The 18,956-nt window shown below is 38.0% G+C and overlaps 1 protein-coding gene across 1 annotated transcript in view; it reads right to left on the bottom strand.

Annotated features, from left to right (window-relative positions):
* Positions 1-18,956, bottom strand: part of beat-Ic (beaten path Ic) — a 46,658-nt gene that overhangs the window by 12,644 nt on the left and 15,058 nt on the right. Inside the window, exon 2 of the mRNA XM_017158473.2 lies at positions 14,881-15,233. Coding sequence (XP_017013962.2) covers positions 14,881-15,040 — 160 coding nt within the window. The 5' untranslated portion in view covers positions 15,041-15,233. The remainder of the gene's footprint in view (positions 1-14,880; positions 15,234-18,956) is intronic.

Here is an 18,956-nt window from a genome sequence, read left to right as displayed (position 1 = left end):
AACTCTCTCCTGCATATTTGTATATGTAAATCGAGCCACTACCAGATATAGCCACCCTGCACCACCCTGCTTTACAATACGCCCCGTGGTTTCACCCTGCAATCTTTGCATGCATTCAACACTCAACGCCTATTTTGCATACAAATTTTATTATTATTGTATTGAATTGGAGCCGCGACAATGGCGGCAGACTCCCACTTTTGTATGAGCTTTGTTTGCTTTTTCGCCACTCTGGTTTGGCGATTTTTTTCTCGCTTTTTCGGGAATTATGTTAAATGAAAATCTGTGCAATTTTTAGCATGACACTTGTTCGTTGTCATGTTTTTTCGTTATGCATTGTGCATCACTTCAAATTGAATATATCGAATCGGCTGCGAAAATATAGGATAAAATATTTAAACAAAGATTTAATCATAAGATACAGAATTAAGAATTAATTGGAAAATGTTTAAGCTATACGGAAATTATAAATACGAAAAAGTTTAGCATTCATCTTTCATTTCTTCACAGTGTGCTTAGTTTTCAATGCGAGTTTATTAGTTATTAATTTTATTGTTGTTTATTGTTTTGGTCATAAAATAGAATTAGATTCCAAAACAATATTGCTTTAATTGTTGAATTTTTGATTTAATTTTATTTAATTAACATTTTTATAATTCATTTCTATAACAAATTTGTAAAGAAAATAGATTTTAAATAATCATTTTAAGAAAGGGACTACATAGTGAAATGTATCATCTTTCGGTCATGCTTTATTGAAGTCATCATTTGTAGGCTGGCCAGGATTTAAACGAAATGACGCTGGGAGTTTAGCACGAAAGTCTGCAGAGTGTAGACTATCGTATAAACATAGTATGTGTATTCACAGGCGACCGCCAAAGCGTCGCCAAAAGCATCATCACACATGGAGACCAACAAAGCCCTGTGCTTTGACCCCGCCCATCAAGCGGCGCTTCTTCAGTCAAATAGAACTTGCCGTAAAAACACATTTCCATTGATATGCAATGAGATGGTGGGGCGGAGCAGGATACTTCAAAAGGGACGTTTGCGCTCAGCTTTGTCTTCTCCTGATTTTATCGCGAGAAATTCAGGGACTCCAATAAATTGCATCCATAAACCCATTAATTTGATGATTTTTTTTATTTTTATAATTATAACAACTACATAGATAAAAATATATGAATCTAATATATATTTTTATCTATGTAGTTGTTATAATTATAAAAATAAAAAAAATATTATATAATACTACAACATGCCAATAGATTTTTAGCGCTTCCCTGATGATTCAACACCATCTAAAAAAGAAATTGTTGATTCCCCCCTTTGGATTTATTTGCGTGTGGGAATTTTGGAGCGGCGGATGACAAGTACGAAGTGTGCAATGTGCCAAATATAAACATAAATGGTTTGCCGGGCTCTCGAGTGCCAGTGGAAGTGGGGTGTGTCAACTACCTGGTCGACAACAGTGGCTGAAAGCCCGCATGCAGAATGCATAGATACAAATATACTTTTTGTTTTTCAACCGGCAATCTTCCGTGGCCAGCTGCAACTGCAGTTGATGGATCGATTTGTTTGGCCCTCCGAACCCCTGTCGCAATTCCATCTAGACCGACTCGTCTCATCGATGGTTGCATAAATTAAAATTCGTATTTCTTGTAAATATTTGTACCGAAAAACGATTTCCTCCATATGTGCACAGGGAGTTTGCATTTCGAGTGGTTCTCCATGAATGCTTCAATGACTCAAACTGTTTGTAAATGTTGTACATGAGCACTGTATTTTTGAGAGCTTAGAATATTGTTTAGTTGATCTGGGAGATGGAAAAGAACAAAAATAGGAGTATATTACGAAACTAATAGCTTGGGAATATTTACTAAAATATATTTTAAAACATTTTAAAACTTCTTACAAAAAATATGTAAATAGTTGCACGTTAAAGTTACTTATTTATAATTAATATATTTATTTTAAATTTTTGGTAACCCTTCCAGTGACAGAGATAATAATGGGATACCTCAAGCGAAATTATTAAGTGAAGCAAAATATAAATATATCAAACTCATAACTTCTTACGAAAACGATGTAAAATGTTGCACTTTGTAGTTATTTTTTCATTTATTTATCTTAAATTTTTTGTTAACCCCCTAGTGACAGGGATATGAATGGAATGCCTTAACTCATGCGAAATTATAAAGAGAAGCAAAAAATAAATATATCAAACTGAATATAAAGGTCCTGATTGACTGTCTATTGGTGGCTGGGCCCTTATCAGTTTGTATTTATTTGTTTTCCGGACGGTAAAGTTTTTGTTCCCCATCAAAGTAATTTCTTTTGCTATCCGAGAGTTTTCGACAATGACGGTAACTATATGCGATATATGTACAATATACGTTTCGGAGTGTGTATATATATATTATAGGTGTGGGGCTATGCTATTCGCCAGACATCGGGCCGTCAAACAAACCAATTTTCACTGCTTTTCCAATAACGTGTCCCATGCACCGCCCCTCGATCTGCTGTTAAATGTAAACTGCAAATTGTTGGTTTCCATTTTTTTTCCCCCTGACAGGACGAAGTGGGGTAGTTTCGGTTTGGGTTGGGTTGAGTTTTTCAGGCGAATGGAATCGTTGGGTTTTTGGTAACAGCTGCGCTGTTAAAAATCGAAATGAAGTCTGACTCTTTGGCCAGACTCCGAGCGTTCTTAATTAAGGCATTCTGATAGAGAACTCCATGGCCGACAATGGACAATAAAGGATTTCAACTTTTTGCTGCACATCCCGTTCACCTTATTGTTTCCCCCCAGTTGTACTTTTCATTTTTATTCCTTTTCTGTTAATGGACAGTTTTACCATTTGCGTATTGCCTAACCAAAAAAAAATGGGGAAGTGGGGAAGAGGAGGCACCTAGGTAAATATCGAGATACCAGAGAGAGCCCCAAAATATCAATTTATCTTTAGTCCAGAGCTCAGGAGAATTGTGCATGCTTTGCATGAGAAGTGGACGTGGCTCCAGGGGCACGTAATGTTGCAATTTCTCAGCAACGGAGAGGGAAAAACCCAGGGAAAACCAGACCGGAAAACCTGCTGCCGTCGAGTGCCTTGTTTATGCAATGACGACGCATAAGTAGCAAGTTGATTTCGGTCCGGGGTCTCCTGCATTTCGCCATGGAGGGAAAAACTGTCTGAAACAAAATAAATTACAAAACAATGTTGCCGGGCAGCCACGCCCACCCAATGCCAGGTTCCCAGGCTCCTGAGTTTTCCGTGTGCAGTTTCCACTGCTGTCTGCCATTTCCCAGCACCTTAGCATCATCGTTGCTACTTGACATGCTGGCATCTTCGGATCTGTGGGCACTATAATCTAAGGAAATTTATGTGAAAGCCAGGCGGTTCGAAAGGAAAAGGGAAAGTGAACGGGAATTGAAAAGCCGAAGGTCTCGCATTCCGTACATTTTGTTTATGCCACTCAAATGGAGCTTTTGGGATTATTGATTGGTCTGGGGGTTTGACATTAGCAGTGGACAATGAAGAAAATGGGCTGCAGACATGACACAATTTGAATGATGGCTGTAAAAAAGAAAACTGATTAAAAAATAATATACAAATCTTAATCGATTTAAAAATATAATCTAGAAACCAACATAATAACAAAAAGCTGTGGAATATTATTACTTTATTTTAAAATATGAGATTCCAATTCATTTGCGGCTTCTAACAAATCCATTTTCATATTTTTCTCTACTACAGCAAAAACATTTCTAGCTCATGTCAAACTTGCCTCCTTGAAAGGACGTTCATACATTTAGACCCGCAATCACAAAAACTCGAATGTCCTTGTATTTAGCATTTTAATTGATTGTAGCCACTTGATTTATAACAAGCTTGGGCCCTCTCTCTCTTAGTTATATGTAAATATTTGCTGATTTATTGGCCAGTCAGCCAGGGTTATTTCTAATTGTGTAAATGTTTTTGGTTTTGTTTGACTGGGATCATCGATTGGCCATATATCATCTGACCTCGAGGCTAAGTTGACAATTTTCTCATTGATCAAAAGCCCAAATCGTAATTTTCAAAGAAACTGCCCGCAAATAAGCTGTCAAATGCAAAATAGTCCCGGATTCCACCTTTTGAAGATGAGGAATTGGCCTCCACATTACGCATACGACCCGTTGCACCCCGAGAACCACATGTAAGTTGAAATTGGCCACAAAGCCTTCGGTGTGGGAGTTCACTTTCGTTTGCGAAGACCTTTTGACACAGAAGCCCCAGTTGTTGTCCAATGTTTGTATCTGGCATTTCGGACTGGTGTCTGTATTTGGCTTGGGTCTTGGGTTTTGGCTTTCGGTCTGCTTTTGTATTAATTGCTGTGACATATTTAAGTTGAGATTTTATTGTTCTCCGTCTCTGTCCCTGGGCATGAGCTGCCCTTCTTTCTTTCTTTGTTTGCGTGGCTGAGTGTGTGTCTCTGTGCGGTGCCTCGGCCAAATTGATTGAAATTACTACTTAAGTCAAGCTACAAGTCCCCCCAAAGGAAAGCCAACTGGCAGCGGCAGCTCTCGCAGAGATGGCACAGTGGGTTAATGTTTGAAGGGATAAGCCTCAGAAATGGTTTGTAAAATAAGGCACTAAGAGTTCTCGTACTAATATGTCCAACCTGCACAACTAATAATATGTAAAAACAAAATCCTGAAGAATTCGAGGTTTTTTTAAACAGAGAGAGAGGGAGGAAAATCTTAGTATTATCTATAAAATGTGCTAAATCTTCAACTCCTTTGTTATAACACAAAAGTATTTGACAAGTATCCACTATGGCTAATGATTAACCAATTTCAGACCCACTGTGCGATTCTAGTAGGAGGAAGGGGGGTCTCCGGCTCATAGCTTTAGAGGACAGGCAGAACATTTCATTTGAAATCCACAAGGCGAAAGCCAGCTAGGATTTGTAATGAAGATATACAGACACGTTCCGAGATACAAACACGCACGGGGCAAGGGATACAATCGCACACATGTCCGGCTCAAATCACTTAGTTTCACATTACAAAGCCATCCTGACGAAGGAGGCGAACTCCTTTCTGCTTGTGCGCTTCCTCGCTTGATACTCATCGAACATATAAATTAATGAATTCGATGCTTATCAATAGTCGTAGCAACAACAATAACATCACTAAGTCGGCTCTTGGTCCTCTTCCCCTATTAGTTGGCCTGGTTAGCTTGTTTTATTTGCTTTATTCGCTGGCCCCCGATTATGTTCGAGTGACTGAGATTTGCAGTGTCTTGTCCAACTTAAAGTCAACGCAAAGAACAAGAAAACAGAGCCCGACGTTTTGGTTTCCACACATTTGTCTTGTTCGCATTTATTATGGCACATTCGCTTGATAAAAGACTCGGGCCCCTTCAATCATCCCATTGTTGTTCGGGGGCTTATCCCTTGGGGTTTACCCCCTCCAACTTCTCAGTCTTTTTTCTAGCCGGGGATTTGTAATTTGGTTTTGATAAGGGCCAGAATTCAGAATCCAGAGTTCTGTGCTTTAACTGATTCGTCTAGCGGTTATCTATTTTATTTTCGCATTAGGAACCATCCAAAGTAGCTGAAGAAAGTGGAGAATTTCGCTACTTACAGATGTCATGCTCAAAGGGATTATATGATCAATACGTCTCGAGAAGCTTGATAGTAATGTACGCTTTAATTTAATGAGTTCAGAGTACTTTAATATTGCATAGATGTAAATATTTAAGTTATTGCCCAGTTACCAAGTGCTTGGACATTTCAAACCGATAGCCCTAATGAAAACTTCTGCAAAGCAGCCTAATTAGAAATGAATGTTACTGTGCACACTGCATGCTCCACCTGCCTGGTTTACCTTATAACTTCCCTTTGCAAATCAAAAAAGGGCAATAACGACGGGGCTAAGCGAAGTCTGCCAGTCCCTTGGCCCATTCATAGTGATTTTAAAATGCAGTTATGCAAGAATCTGATGCAATCGCCGGCAAAATGGGAATAGAGCGAGAGCAGTGTCGACTGGCAAGTGGATTTCTCGATTTCTGGAATGGGACTGAAACTGGTCAAGGCATATCCTGAGTCTTGGCAGCTGAATGGAGGCAATAAAGATGGTCTCCTTTGAGCTGGGGGAAATCCAAATCGGATTCCCATCAAAATGCAATAAGTGGCCTATGGATTGGTCATATTCGATCCCAAATGGGCGCCTCAAAAGAAAAAGGAAGCAGAAGGTCGTCAAACATTGTTGGAATGTATGCTATGGAGAGCTTGAAGAGGGGATAATTGATAAAAGCACTGTTGCAAAATACCAGAAATGCTGAAATTTCTCGGAGTGATGAAAGTGGTTTATTTATTAATCATATATTCAGAATCCCCAGCCATGTAGATGTTTTTCCCAATTATTTCCCGCTGTGCACTCACATTATTAGTTCGTTGCCCCAAGAACTTTGTCTCTGATTGATTTTCCACCCAACCCAAATACAAAACCGAACATTGCCAAAGAAAACTTTCTTCGAACTGCCATAATTTCTTAATCTACATCAACTGTTGACAGTTTTATTAAAAAAATTTTCGCATCTGACATGCCAAATGTGAACAAATGAACAGGAAACGGAAGCTGTACGACAAAAGCAACTCAAAGTGGAGCAGTCGCGGAACCAAAAAAACCAGAGCCCAAGAAAGAAACCCGAAAACAACTCAAAAGATGTGTAAATTTGTTCGCCAGAGACAGGACGAAGGGCAAGTGCCAAATGTCACTTGGATTTGTGGTGGCTAGCATCGAAAAGTATCGAAAAGTATCCACGGGCCCCAAGGAAAATGTCTCGAAGAGAATCCAACTGCCATCCGTGGTTGTATGCTGTGTGTATCGAAAGTAGAAATGAGAAAAGTTTTCGGCTCCGCAGACCGATGGCATTTATTTTATATTTGTAGCAACTTTTACAGGGGGTTGAAATTTAGTTTAGTAATCAAAGCAAGAATTTGTCGATGGGGTGGCTCGCTCCATCGAAATCGCCCCGAAAAATTTGTTTGTTTTCGTGCAAAGGCATAAAGAACATCATAAGGGAAGCAGGGAAAAAACAACAACCGAAACTAATGTAATGGAAATTTCGAATCGAAATTATTGAAAATAAATGAAAGCAAATAAATATTCCGTGGGCATTTTATGGCTCAGGGGGCACCGGCATCTCAGGAAGGCGCTGGAGCAAGGCGTTGGCTGTTTTTATCATCTTTGTTATCTTGGGAAAATAAAGCTTTTACCGGCCTAAGGTTACTCAGCTGGATTAAAACTTTGTTTGTTTTATTCCAGACAAAAATATTCGACGCTTAAATGTTTAATACTTTTATTGTATTAGGCTTTCCAAAATCAGTAAATATTATTTTAATCTTTCCAAAACAAACTTATTTTATATTTCTGAAATTCTCTCCGGAAAGTGTATTTTAATTATCTCCTTGGTTTCCTGATCTCGGCTAATTCCTCGTTTCATGTCCTGCTTAATGGCGTGTGAGAGTACAAATTGCCTAGATTAGTGCCTAAATTAAAAGTGAAATTGAAATAAATTAAAAATTTGCCAGCCAAAGAAGCCAGACAAGAGCGTTTTAAGGGGCCACTTAGACTACCTACTTTTTTCTCACAGGCGTTAAGGAATATTTTTGATGGAATTTATGAGGCTTTCTGTGGAGTCGCATTTTCCTTTGTTTATTTTTGGTTCTGGCTGGTATGAGAAGACACAATTAAGAGGAAAGTGGGCGGGGAGAAGTGTTTATTATTTGCTAGCAAAATCAATTAGCTTAAAATTGAAAGCGTTTTATGAGACTCTCTGCTTTTCATTAGACAAATGAATGATTTGTTTACACTTGTATTTTACATCGCTGAGAGAGTCTCAAAGAAAGTTGTTGGAAAGTATTTTCAGTTCATTAGGATAAATATTTGGACTTATATTTACCACTGCTGAGACTTTATGTTGTTGAAAAATACATTTAGGTAATTAGGATAAATTCTTAGGAAAAGGCAAAACTATTAAAATAATGTTTTAACAAGATTCGTTCCCTAAAAAATAACTTCAGATTCCAACAAATTGGGTGTTGCAATCTCTATTGCGGTAGCAACACTTAAATATATCAGCAAGTTAAGTGCAAAATTCAACTTCCGGTTCCTGTCGCGATGATAAATGTTTATGTTATGACATGTTTTAAATTTTCAGGTGCATTAGTGTAAAGTGCTTTTTCCTCGCCGAAAAAGATGCCAAAGAATGGCGGTGAAAAATGTCTGTGAATTGTGCGCCAGGCGAGACGAAGAGCTAAAATGCTCTTAACACTTTCAATCTTTTTTTCCCTCTTTTATTTCTACCATTTTTGCCCTTTATGTGGCTGGCTCACAGTGTGTGTGTGTTTGTAAGTTTGTGCGGAGTTAACCACCTGACACCCGATATTAAAATGGAAAGCTCATAGAGTGGAGAAGTTATGTCCATAATGAATTTAAACCAACGAGGCGTGAGACTAGAAACTCCGGTTTTTTTTCCAGAAACTTGGTTCTCTCACACTTATTTAATTTAGCTTTTTAGAACCTTATTTAAACTGGAATATTTTAAATTTTTTATGTAATGCATTATGTTTTTACTTTTATTCTAAAGAAAGTTAAATTATTCGCATGTTAAAAAGTATTATTTGCACAAAAGGTAATTTTAAATTTAATTTCTGTTCATTATGCAAAAATATTTAGATTGATCATGTTAATATCCAATTTATAATCTTGAGAAAAATCAAAACTTTTAAAGTTTTGTTATTTATAATTCTAATTTTAAATTAAATTTTAATTCGAAAGCTTATGGATAAATGTAAATAGAATAGTAGAAAAAGATTTTTTTCTAAAATATAAAACATACAATCATTAGATTGTATAAGTGTTCCTTGCACTTCAACACTTCCTCATATGAAACCGAATGCGACACTTTTGTCGCCCGTTCGTGTATCCTGCAGGTGTACAATTTATTTTCGAGTATGAGTGCGTGTGTTAAAATTTAGCACAACATTCTTCCAGATGCACCTGCTTTAGTTTCAGCCAGACCGGCACACTCAACCCCATCCGCCGTTTTACGCATTAAGGCTCTTTTGCGATGGCGCAAAATGCAATTTATACATTTCCGTTAAGCAAGCGAAATTCCAACAATATTTTTTCGCCTCTACTCCGCCGTGTGCCGACATGTTTTTGCTTTTAGCGGAATGCCATACGGAAGCGACAACAATGTGGCGAATGCTACCACTACCAACTGCTACACACATCCAACTTCACACAAAACAGTTCGTCTATTCCCCCGAACTTCCCGATCTCTTGTAGTTCTTGTCAGGGAATTTAAACTAATTAAAATGCTTTCTAAGGGCAGCCGGAAATTTCATAAAGCAAGCAAAGCAGAGCGGCAAATCGGATTGCGTTATTTATGGCAAAATATATACCAAGGGTCGCCAGTCGCGACTTTTCCTCGTTTGCATTCGCCAGCGCCGCACTGGGAAATCAAGGAAAAATATTTAATTTTCCAAATCAATAAACACGCTGATTGCATTGCCTGACAATTGGCATCAGAGTGAGTGAGAGTGGGAGGCAATAAATCTGGGCATGTGTAAGCGATGCTTCGGTATTTATTTGCCGGGTATTCCGAATGGCCCATCCCTCCGGTTATTGGTGGTCAAAATGGAGGAGCCCGGCAGCAAGACAAACTGTCAACTTGCATGTTCAGTGGGTGGCAGGGATTTCCCCTCCGCCCCCACCCCCCGGGGGCAACGAAAAATAATTGAATTCCCCAAATGCCAAAGTGGAATTTTAATTTGTGCTCGACACTTTCTAGTTGGCCTCAGGCCCTTAAGAAAGTTCGAAGAATTGTTGCCACTGATTGCTGATCAGTATGCAAAATGTGTGCGTGCCAAAAATCAGCGCAAAAAACGCTGCGTGGCTGGGTGGCAAAAAGAGGAAAATAAAGAAAAAAGGGGGTCTGACATTGTCACACGTACTTTCATCGCTCCCCCTGAATTGATGTCTTAGAAAATTAGCAAACTCCTTTCTGCCAAGTGCCGCCTCTCGTGACTTGGCATTCTCAACACCTTTTTTTTAAGACCGTTTCTTTCATTTTTTTATTTTCTACTTCGCCATTCCTCAATCACTCTCTTTCCGAAGTATTTTTTGCAAAATTCAGATTGTATGCGAAGCATTTTTCATTATGCAATCTGTATGCAATTTTTAGCTATAAAAAGTGATTTAAATTGATGGAATGTTATCTTATTTATTTGTTTTATTTTAAGACTTATTAAACTTTTTTTTGGGAATGTATTAACCGAGAACCTATAAAGATAATTTTATACTTAAAAAATTAATTTTTTTGTACACACTAATATATTTGTAAGTAATAATAACAAAAAAAAATACTGTCCCGTTTTTTTTCTAGTAGCCCACCATTTTAAAATATAATTATGGTTACTTTTTGGGAGCGGGTGCTGGCCAAAAACGACCACCATTTTGGTTTAAAAAAGAGCGTCCTCTTTAGAACGGACATCCTACTCTTCTCGTCGACAGTATCGTGGCATTTATAAACGCATACATATGCATGAGATCATAAAGATTGCGACAGAGCCCGTGTATGTGTGAGCTTTGTGAGTGCAATGCATTTGTCATAAATGTAAAAAAGCAAAAAAAAACACTCTATAATAGCATACATGTGTGTTCGCTCACTCTGCATGTCCGTCTCACTCCCACACTATCCTCTCTCACTTCCTCCCACTCTGGGAACCTCTCGTCAACGGCATAATGAATGCATCCGGCATGCATTGAAAACTTGACTCATATTTCATACCCAAAAAAAAAACAAAAAAAGGACAGAAAAGAATAAAATTTCTACGGGTACATTGACCATCTTGTTGGGGCTTCATTGTTGTTGGTCGCCTGGTTTCTGTCAACAAATTTGTTGCATTTATATATATTTATATGTATCGTGTATGGAGGAGATTTTAAGCCAGTTTTTCACATCGTTTTGATGATATTTCATAATCTTTTATGCCACACCATCCCCAGCGTGCAAATAGTACGTATTAAATTGCATTTTAAGGCAATATTTTGCACTTTTTTTCTTTTCTGTTTTTGCATTGTGCAAATTAAATGCAATTTTTTTAAATAAAACACTTTTAAGTGCAGCTCAACCGGCTATAACGTGCGTAGGCCACTTTGAAGTTGATATACATTATGGGATTACAAAACAGAGCCGGCATATTAATTTTCAATTGCGATATATGTACAATTTGGATGGATTCCATTTTGATGAGAGAGCTGATTTAATTTGCACGAATGCAATGGACAATGAAAACGCTATGGATTTCGAATATTTCTCATTTTGGAAGAGTCAAATTTATTTATGAAGCAGTTTAATTTAAGGTAATTTGAGCTGATAGCCAATGTAATAACTTTTGAAGGATATATGATATTTATGATTAGTTAAATTACGTTTTTTCTACTGAGTAATGCAATTTTAATGATAGCCTTTTAACAATTTGTATTTGGTTGAACCCAATATACGAATGTATAGTTTTTCTACTTTTTATACCCGTTACTCGTAGAGTAAAAGGGTATACTAGATTCGTGCAAAAGTATGTAACAGCTAGAAGGAAGCGTTTCCGACCCCATAAAGTATATATATTCTTGATCAGGGTCACTAGCCGAGTCGATCTAGCCATGTCCGTCTGTCCGTCTGTCCGTCTGTCCGTCTGTCTGTCTGTCTGTCTGTCTGTCTGTCTGTCTGTCTGTCTGTCTGTCTGTCTGTCCGTCTGTATGAACGCTGAGATCTCAGAAACTACAAAAGCTAGAAGGTTGAGATTTCCCACACATATTCTTTGGCTTCCTACGCAGCGCAAGTTTATTTTAGCCGAGCGCCACGCCCCCTCTAACGCCCACAATCGCCCACTAACGATTTTAAAATGGGTCCTGCGCCCACATCTTTAAAGATTTCCGAGAAGTATAACTGCAATTTTGTTGTGTATATTTATACCTATCGAAATGTAGAAGACATTTTTCAAATCGGACCATTCATTAAAAAGTTATACGCAATCAAAATTTATATATCTATCTCCCTCGCACTCCCTTTAGCTGAGTTACGATTATTAGTCGGGACACCAACCCGACACAGCGTTCGCACTCCCTTTAGCTGAGTGACGGGTATTAGATAGTCGGGACAACAACCCGACTATAGCGTTCTCTCTTGTTATTCCTAAACTATATAGAAAATAGTAAAAACAAACTAACAAGTAACTCCTTTGTAATTCCATATTTTTCCCTAAGTAAAATGAGAATCGTTGGCATAGTTCAACCGCATTAGCCATCAGATTACGAAAATATTTTTACCTTCTGCTGCTCGACGGACTGACAAACTGACTGACATCAACCGCACTCTTCACGCAATAGTCGGATGCTGACAAAAGGCACGTCAGCCGCCTGCCTGCATTGCAGCCAAGTTGGAATGTCAGGACAGTAAACGGCAATGTCTGCTAGACAAAGACGACTCAGCGCCAGAGCCCCTCAAACTTTGGTCCTCCATCTCGCATCCCTACTCCCCCTGCAGAAGAGCTCCCAGTGCCTTAATTCCTGCATCCACCTGCTGTCTTGCCGAAATAGCAAAAACAAAAAATCCAAAGTGCAAGTTCATGTGATATGCAAAGTGGAGTGTATGAGGGAGTTTCTGTGCGGGCTTATATGCATGTGAGGTGCACTCAAAGAAAACTTTCTTTTTTTGCGGTTTATTTATATTTAATTAAGCAAGTTAAAGAGGCAATAAGTAAACTTCCGTGCTCACAAACGTTCAATTTTATAATTTATATACGAAATAGAAAAATTTTTAGATTTTTTATTTTTAATTATATAATTTATTTTCTGAGTGGACCTGAGATGCTAAACAGAAGGCCTGCCAGCGAAAGGCTGATAAAGCTCAGGCACACCAGGGCGTATGCGTGATATGTGGTATATGATCAGGATGATGATGACGATAGCGATGATGATGATGCCGTTGAAGAATGTTAACTGACTTTTGTGCATTCTGGAAAATTGAAAACGTATCTCTTGCTCAGTCGCTGCTGCTGCTGCCTTTCCATTGTGATTGAAGCTGCCCGCAGAGAAGAAACTTTTTCCAGGCAAACCTATATTGAGGGATATAGCCAATTTTGGCCTTTGTTCTGCGAGGAGGGCTTCCTAACATGTTGCATGTGCTGGGCTGGGCCAAAAATGAATGGAATAGTTTTCCCTTTTTTTGGGGCTCGAGGGTCCGATGAGTTTTCCACTTAATCCCCACATTCGGGGATGCAGTGTGCATTGTTTATTGTTTGGCCCTCAAAAGGCTGGTCACGGCAAGCACTTTCCCTTCGACAGGCCCTTTTTGTGTGCGTTTAGCATAAATTAGAAAGTATCGATCGATCTGTGGCGAAATTGAAAAGGCAACTTTGGAGCAATCGGAAAAAGTTTCGAATCAATAAGCGAGGCCAGAGAATGTTTTTCGGCTAAGCTGCTAGCCAACTGAAAATTGTAATTTCGAAGAGTACTGGGTGATTGCGCAGAGGCGAAAGGAAAATGGGGGGAAAATAAATAAAACTTGCGCCCTAACCACACATTCGGTAATTGCAAGAAAATCTCATTTAATCCCAACAAATGCGACTTCATCACGCAAAAAATTATGAAATATATATTCTCCGTCTCTAGGCAGCAATTGCTTTCGTCCCTTCTATATATCTTTATTTATATATCCTTTCCCCCCGCAGTTGGCCCTAAGTTGCCTTTTTGTTTTGCTTGTTTACACATTGTCCCGCTCGCGCCTTTTGGCCATACAAAAAAAAAAGAAGGAAAATGAATATAGCCAGCAAAAATGGCAGTCAGAAGCATTGGTTGGATATTTAGTATCGCAGTTTCTTTTGCAACATCATCATTTTGGTCTTGTTGCGGTTGGATGGTAGCATTTGAGAGGAGAAGAAAAGCTCAATGAGTTGAATCTGTTGAGTACTGAAATTGGGTGGATCAAGGAATTAGTCGCCTGGTAACCTTTCTTATTTTTTCATTACTTGAAGGCCGATTAAACTCAATCAGAAATCGAAGAAGCTGCCGTATTTGAAGAGTTTAAGAAGTGCCTTATGAAATGTATTATTATGTTTAATATTTTTAAACTTAATAAAGTTAGGATATCAATTGTCAGAGACAACAAAGGATTAAATATTTAAATTCATAAAAAATATATAATAAAATGTATTATAAAAATATTTGGTATTGATAAGTACGAAATAGTTTAAAAAACTGGTAAGTAAATGTTTGATTCAAATACACTATTTTTCAAACATTTAGAGCCACCCTCGAATTATTTAACTGCTTCCTGGGCTCCTCTTTTTCTGGCCATCGTTTCATGCAGATGAATGCGCGTATTTATGAAAAATGTTGTTGTCATCGCAGATCTTTTGTTTTTATTGCCATTTGCTGAATGTGCTTTCGCCTCCGCTTCGGCTGATGAGAAATAATGTTTGCGGAAAAATAAGATTTGTTTATTTTACGAACGATTGATTTCGTCTTCCGCTGTCCTTGCCGCTCCATTTAGCCAGCTTTTCCCCACCCGCCGCCACCCGCTTTTCCGCATTTTTCCCACCCACTTCGGCCACTTGTCCTCGCTTCATTTTGCGCGGCTTAAAAATTAATTATCGCCAAAGTCGGGGACTCATCTAGGACTCTCGTCTGTCAGCCTGGACGGCTGTCATTTATATTTGGAGGCTTTGCGCAACTTTTTGAGATATCTCATCAAAGTTTTTGTCGTCCTTCGACTTTGTGTCACTTGACTTAGCTGTGATTTGGACTCGCTCGGTTTATAATTCACTTACCAGGCACCAGGATGAGGAGCAGCATCAGGGATATCCAGCAGACGCAACCACGCCCACTTGGGGCTACATATCCATGCCCCTGGAACCCGCAGTCCTTCTTCGCCCTCCACTTGTTGGCCATTTGCATGTGATGGGTCGTCGGAATAGTCGTCGTCGGCATTGAAATAGATAGTTTTACTATTTTTCTGTAGGGGACGTTTTTTCCTTTCTCCTTTTTCTATTTTTCTTTTCTGGATCTTGCTTTACGTCCTTCCGTTCGGGCCTTATAAATATATATTGGCCAATAAATGTCAATTGAATTTGGCCTATTTCTGAGTTTTGTAGATATGGTTTACTCAGAGGCAAACACACAGCTGCAATTGTAAGAACATTTAAGTTTATGATTAGACTAAATTTATCGGCAATAAAATTGAAATAATTGCAAATGCAAAACTAAAAATATATAATTTTTATTAAATCTATATAATTTTTACAATTATAGTCGCTTTCGATTTAAATATTAAATTGAAAACGTTACTCATTTAGGATAACAATTCTCATTAATATTAAATTACAACCATTTGAGTTGCGAAACAAAAACTTTGCTAAACTTCATTGCTTTTTGATTGCCCATTAAATAATTGAGCAAAATTCAGTTAAATAATTCATTAAGTGTTGCGCTTCAGAGTTCCAGTTCTATTTGATGGCATCAGCACCATGTGCATGCCCCAGCGCTCTTGGCAAATACAGTGATTAATGCAATTAACTGCAGTACTTTAATTAAAAATCGCCTCAAACACAGAAGCAGAACAAACACACACTCTGAAATCGATTTCATTTGAACACTAATCCGTGGGTGTGTTGCACTGAGCAAATGGAAAAATAATAGCATTAAGAGCCGGGGCAAAAACTTAATCCACAGAAAAAATATAAAGAAGGGAAGTACGAGAAAAAGTGTCCAGTGGAAAAAAATTCGTTAAATACCTAAAATCACTGTGTAAAATATATGGGATATAATTGATATAATCGAGTGAGATAAAATATATTTTTTCAACAATTATTTATTCTTTTTCGTGACTTATGATTTTATGTGTTTTTCACCTGAAATTTTTAAAATATTTATTTTAGGTCAGTAACTACGATAGCTTCGTTTAGCCATTTTTTTGTTTATATAGTACTTGTAGAACTTTGAATTATTTTCCCACTCCTTTTATACCATACTGATCCCCTCTTTCTCTGTTTAAACGAGCATTTCCTAATTGTCTTTCCACTTTGCCAAAAAAAATAGGAAACCAAGCGAAACTTCAATCCGCAGTTTAATTATTTCCCATTTAAATAAAATTCACACACTCACACACCCACTGGCATTTACATACACACACATGTGCTTCATTCCATTTGCTTGTTTATGTCGTAAAAACTTCTTTTCCCTTTTCGGTTTTTTCGTCAGCCGCCTCGCTTTTGGCCATTTTCTTTTCGTTCTTGCCAGTTTTATATTCTTTTGAAACAAAAGTGACACAAATACACTTACACCCTTTTTTGGCCTTTCAAAAAAGGAAATTTTTGTATACTCCTTAATGGGTGATAAAGTTAATCGAACGATTAAACATATAATTAAAGTTATCTTTTATTGCGATTTTTTTCAGTGTAAATTATATTTTAGTTGATTTGTTTATACAAGCCGGCACTTAAAAAATGTTTCCAATCGGTTCAGGTCAAATAATGTAATCACCGCTAGGTGGCGCTCCGGAATCTCGCGGTCTCTTTAGTTGAGTAACGGGTATCTGATAGTCGACTCACGATTATAGCTCTTTTCTTTTATTCAAAATTGTCTTTTTGCAAATAAGTTTGGCATTCAGCCTTGCTACCAATGCCAAAACATTCGAAAAACAAACAAACTTAAGGGTAGAGCACTGCGAAGGAAGATTGCCCTCACACCGCATTTAAGGTAATGAGCACATACAAAATGCAATTAAAAGCTTGTTGCCAAAAATGCAATTTTGCGTATCTTTTTCTTTGCTCCCTGCTGAAAACACATAAAGGCAAGCGTACATAATTGTGTATGTATCCTTTTAAGCTTGGACTTTGCAGTTTGGGCACAGCATGCAAAGCATTAATGCATTTTATGGGCCCCAACCGACGGCGAGTGCTTTTAATGATGCACGGGTAAAAGTAAGGAAAGCGGGAAACCAAACGTGAAAATGGCCAAAGTACAATTTTTTTAAAGAGCAATTGGTCTGAAAATATAACTTGAAGGGCTTTAATATTTTAACAGTAGGCTTTCTATTTTATTTAATTTTTTGCAAAACAAAAAGCTTAGTTTTGCCATTCTTCAATATAAAATGTCCTGGGACAAAGAAAACAATACTGGGATTTTCCTGCGTGAGTAATCTCTTTTCCCGAGGCATAGGAAACATGCAAAGCGAATTCGTTTCAAATGTCTTGTATTTTCATTGTAAGTCACCGATTCCATTATGCAATGTGTAATGTATTGTAAGTAAAATGTCTCTTATATTGCCTTCCTATTCTATCTTTTCAGATTTTGCATCTCATGCAGTTCATTGGCCCTGCTGATTTCCATTCTATTTTCGTTTGGGTTTACTCTGTTTTGTATCCCTACTCCTACTTGGTTACGGCTCACTTATTTCATTTGCCTTGATACCTTGTGGTATTCGAATTGTTTGCACAATTTATTTCATTCTCGGTTCGGGCGAGGAAGTGAAGTTGGAGTCCCAGTATGACAAACATTTTTGTGCCGATTTGCTAGCCCAGTTTTGTGGGTCAAGTGGAGCATGCATGTGCATATATGCAAATGTCACCCACTCTGTGTTTGAATGAATGAAACCACCAACTGCAATTACGAGCAGATCAAAGTGTTTCCATCAGATTAACGTAATACATATGTGGCAAAATGTGCGCTTCACAGCTGATCAGTTGGTTGCTTTGACTGTATCTAAATTATTGATTCATTTAACTTGGGAAATAAGTAGTAGATAAGTGAGTTGGTTGATATTTCTAAGATTTAAAAACGTTACTAGTAGAATTTAAGTTTAAAAAAAAAAAAAAAATTAAAAAAATTAAAACAGTTCTTAATGTATGTAAACTTTTTTTTAACGTTCTTTTGTTCAAGTATCAAGTCGAATTTTAACTCAGGATCTTCAAAGTATATATATTATCCCATGTTTAGTTTATTATTATTATTATACATCCATTACTAAATTACAAAAAAATGGTATTCTATGTACCTATACCTATACTAGACTTAATGGTAAGTTTGTGATTAATTTAATAAATACGATGTAAAACTATCACTGATTGATTATAAAAATCTCTGCTGATTATAGGCAGTTCCTGGCACCAATAGGTCAATTAAGCACATCAGCCATTGTTCTCGTAATTCCCGCAACCCTTTCTCCCTGAAACTCACGTGGCATAGAATTTCACCTGGTCGGGTGTGCTCACGTCATCGTTGCCGTGCAGCTGCCAACCTTTCTTAGACCGCAAAAACTCATTACGACCCCCCTTCGCTCCTCGCCCTCCTTACCGCCTTTGTGTGCTCCTTTGCACTGGCTGTCTCTGTCGCTCGGTGCGTTTTTGCTATTTCGCAATTAAAACTTTCATTAAAGTAATTAAAATTGCAACAAAATAAACAAAAATACAATCGAAATCTGCAAGGTTTGGAGAGGAAAGGGGATTTTCGGGTGGGGAGAAGGCAGCAGGATTTGACAGACACACAAAAATGCAGTTAAAAACGGTCCACTTCCATGAAGGTTGGGGGGTTGGAAAATGGAGAGTGGGTGGCTGGAACAAAGACAAAAGTGTGACAAATATAAACAGGGGTATAAATAAAATGGTTAAGTGCTGGCTGGCTGGCAGGGGGATATAATAAAATGTGGTAATTGTAAATAAGTGGAAAATGAGTGCCGGGCTTGACAGGGGCGGCGGGGCTTCAGGGGGGCTGTGTGTCTATTGCATTTGGCGGGATAACATTTTAAATTCAAATTAAACGACCGGCAAAGCCACAAAAGGATTGACATGAAGTTAGTGCCACCAGACAGCAACCCAGTGGCAACAACAAAAAGGGGAAAAGGCGACAA

Source organism: Drosophila takahashii, chromosome 2L (genome assembly GCF_030179915.1).
Source record: "Drosophila takahashii strain IR98-3 E-12201 chromosome 2L, DtakHiC1v2, whole genome shotgun sequence".
In the NCBI taxonomy this organism is placed as follows: domain Eukaryota; kingdom Metazoa; phylum Arthropoda; class Insecta; order Diptera; family Drosophilidae; genus Drosophila; species Drosophila takahashii.
Note: the sequence above shows the minus strand (reverse complement) of the source record. Positions and strands in the feature narration are given on the sequence as shown.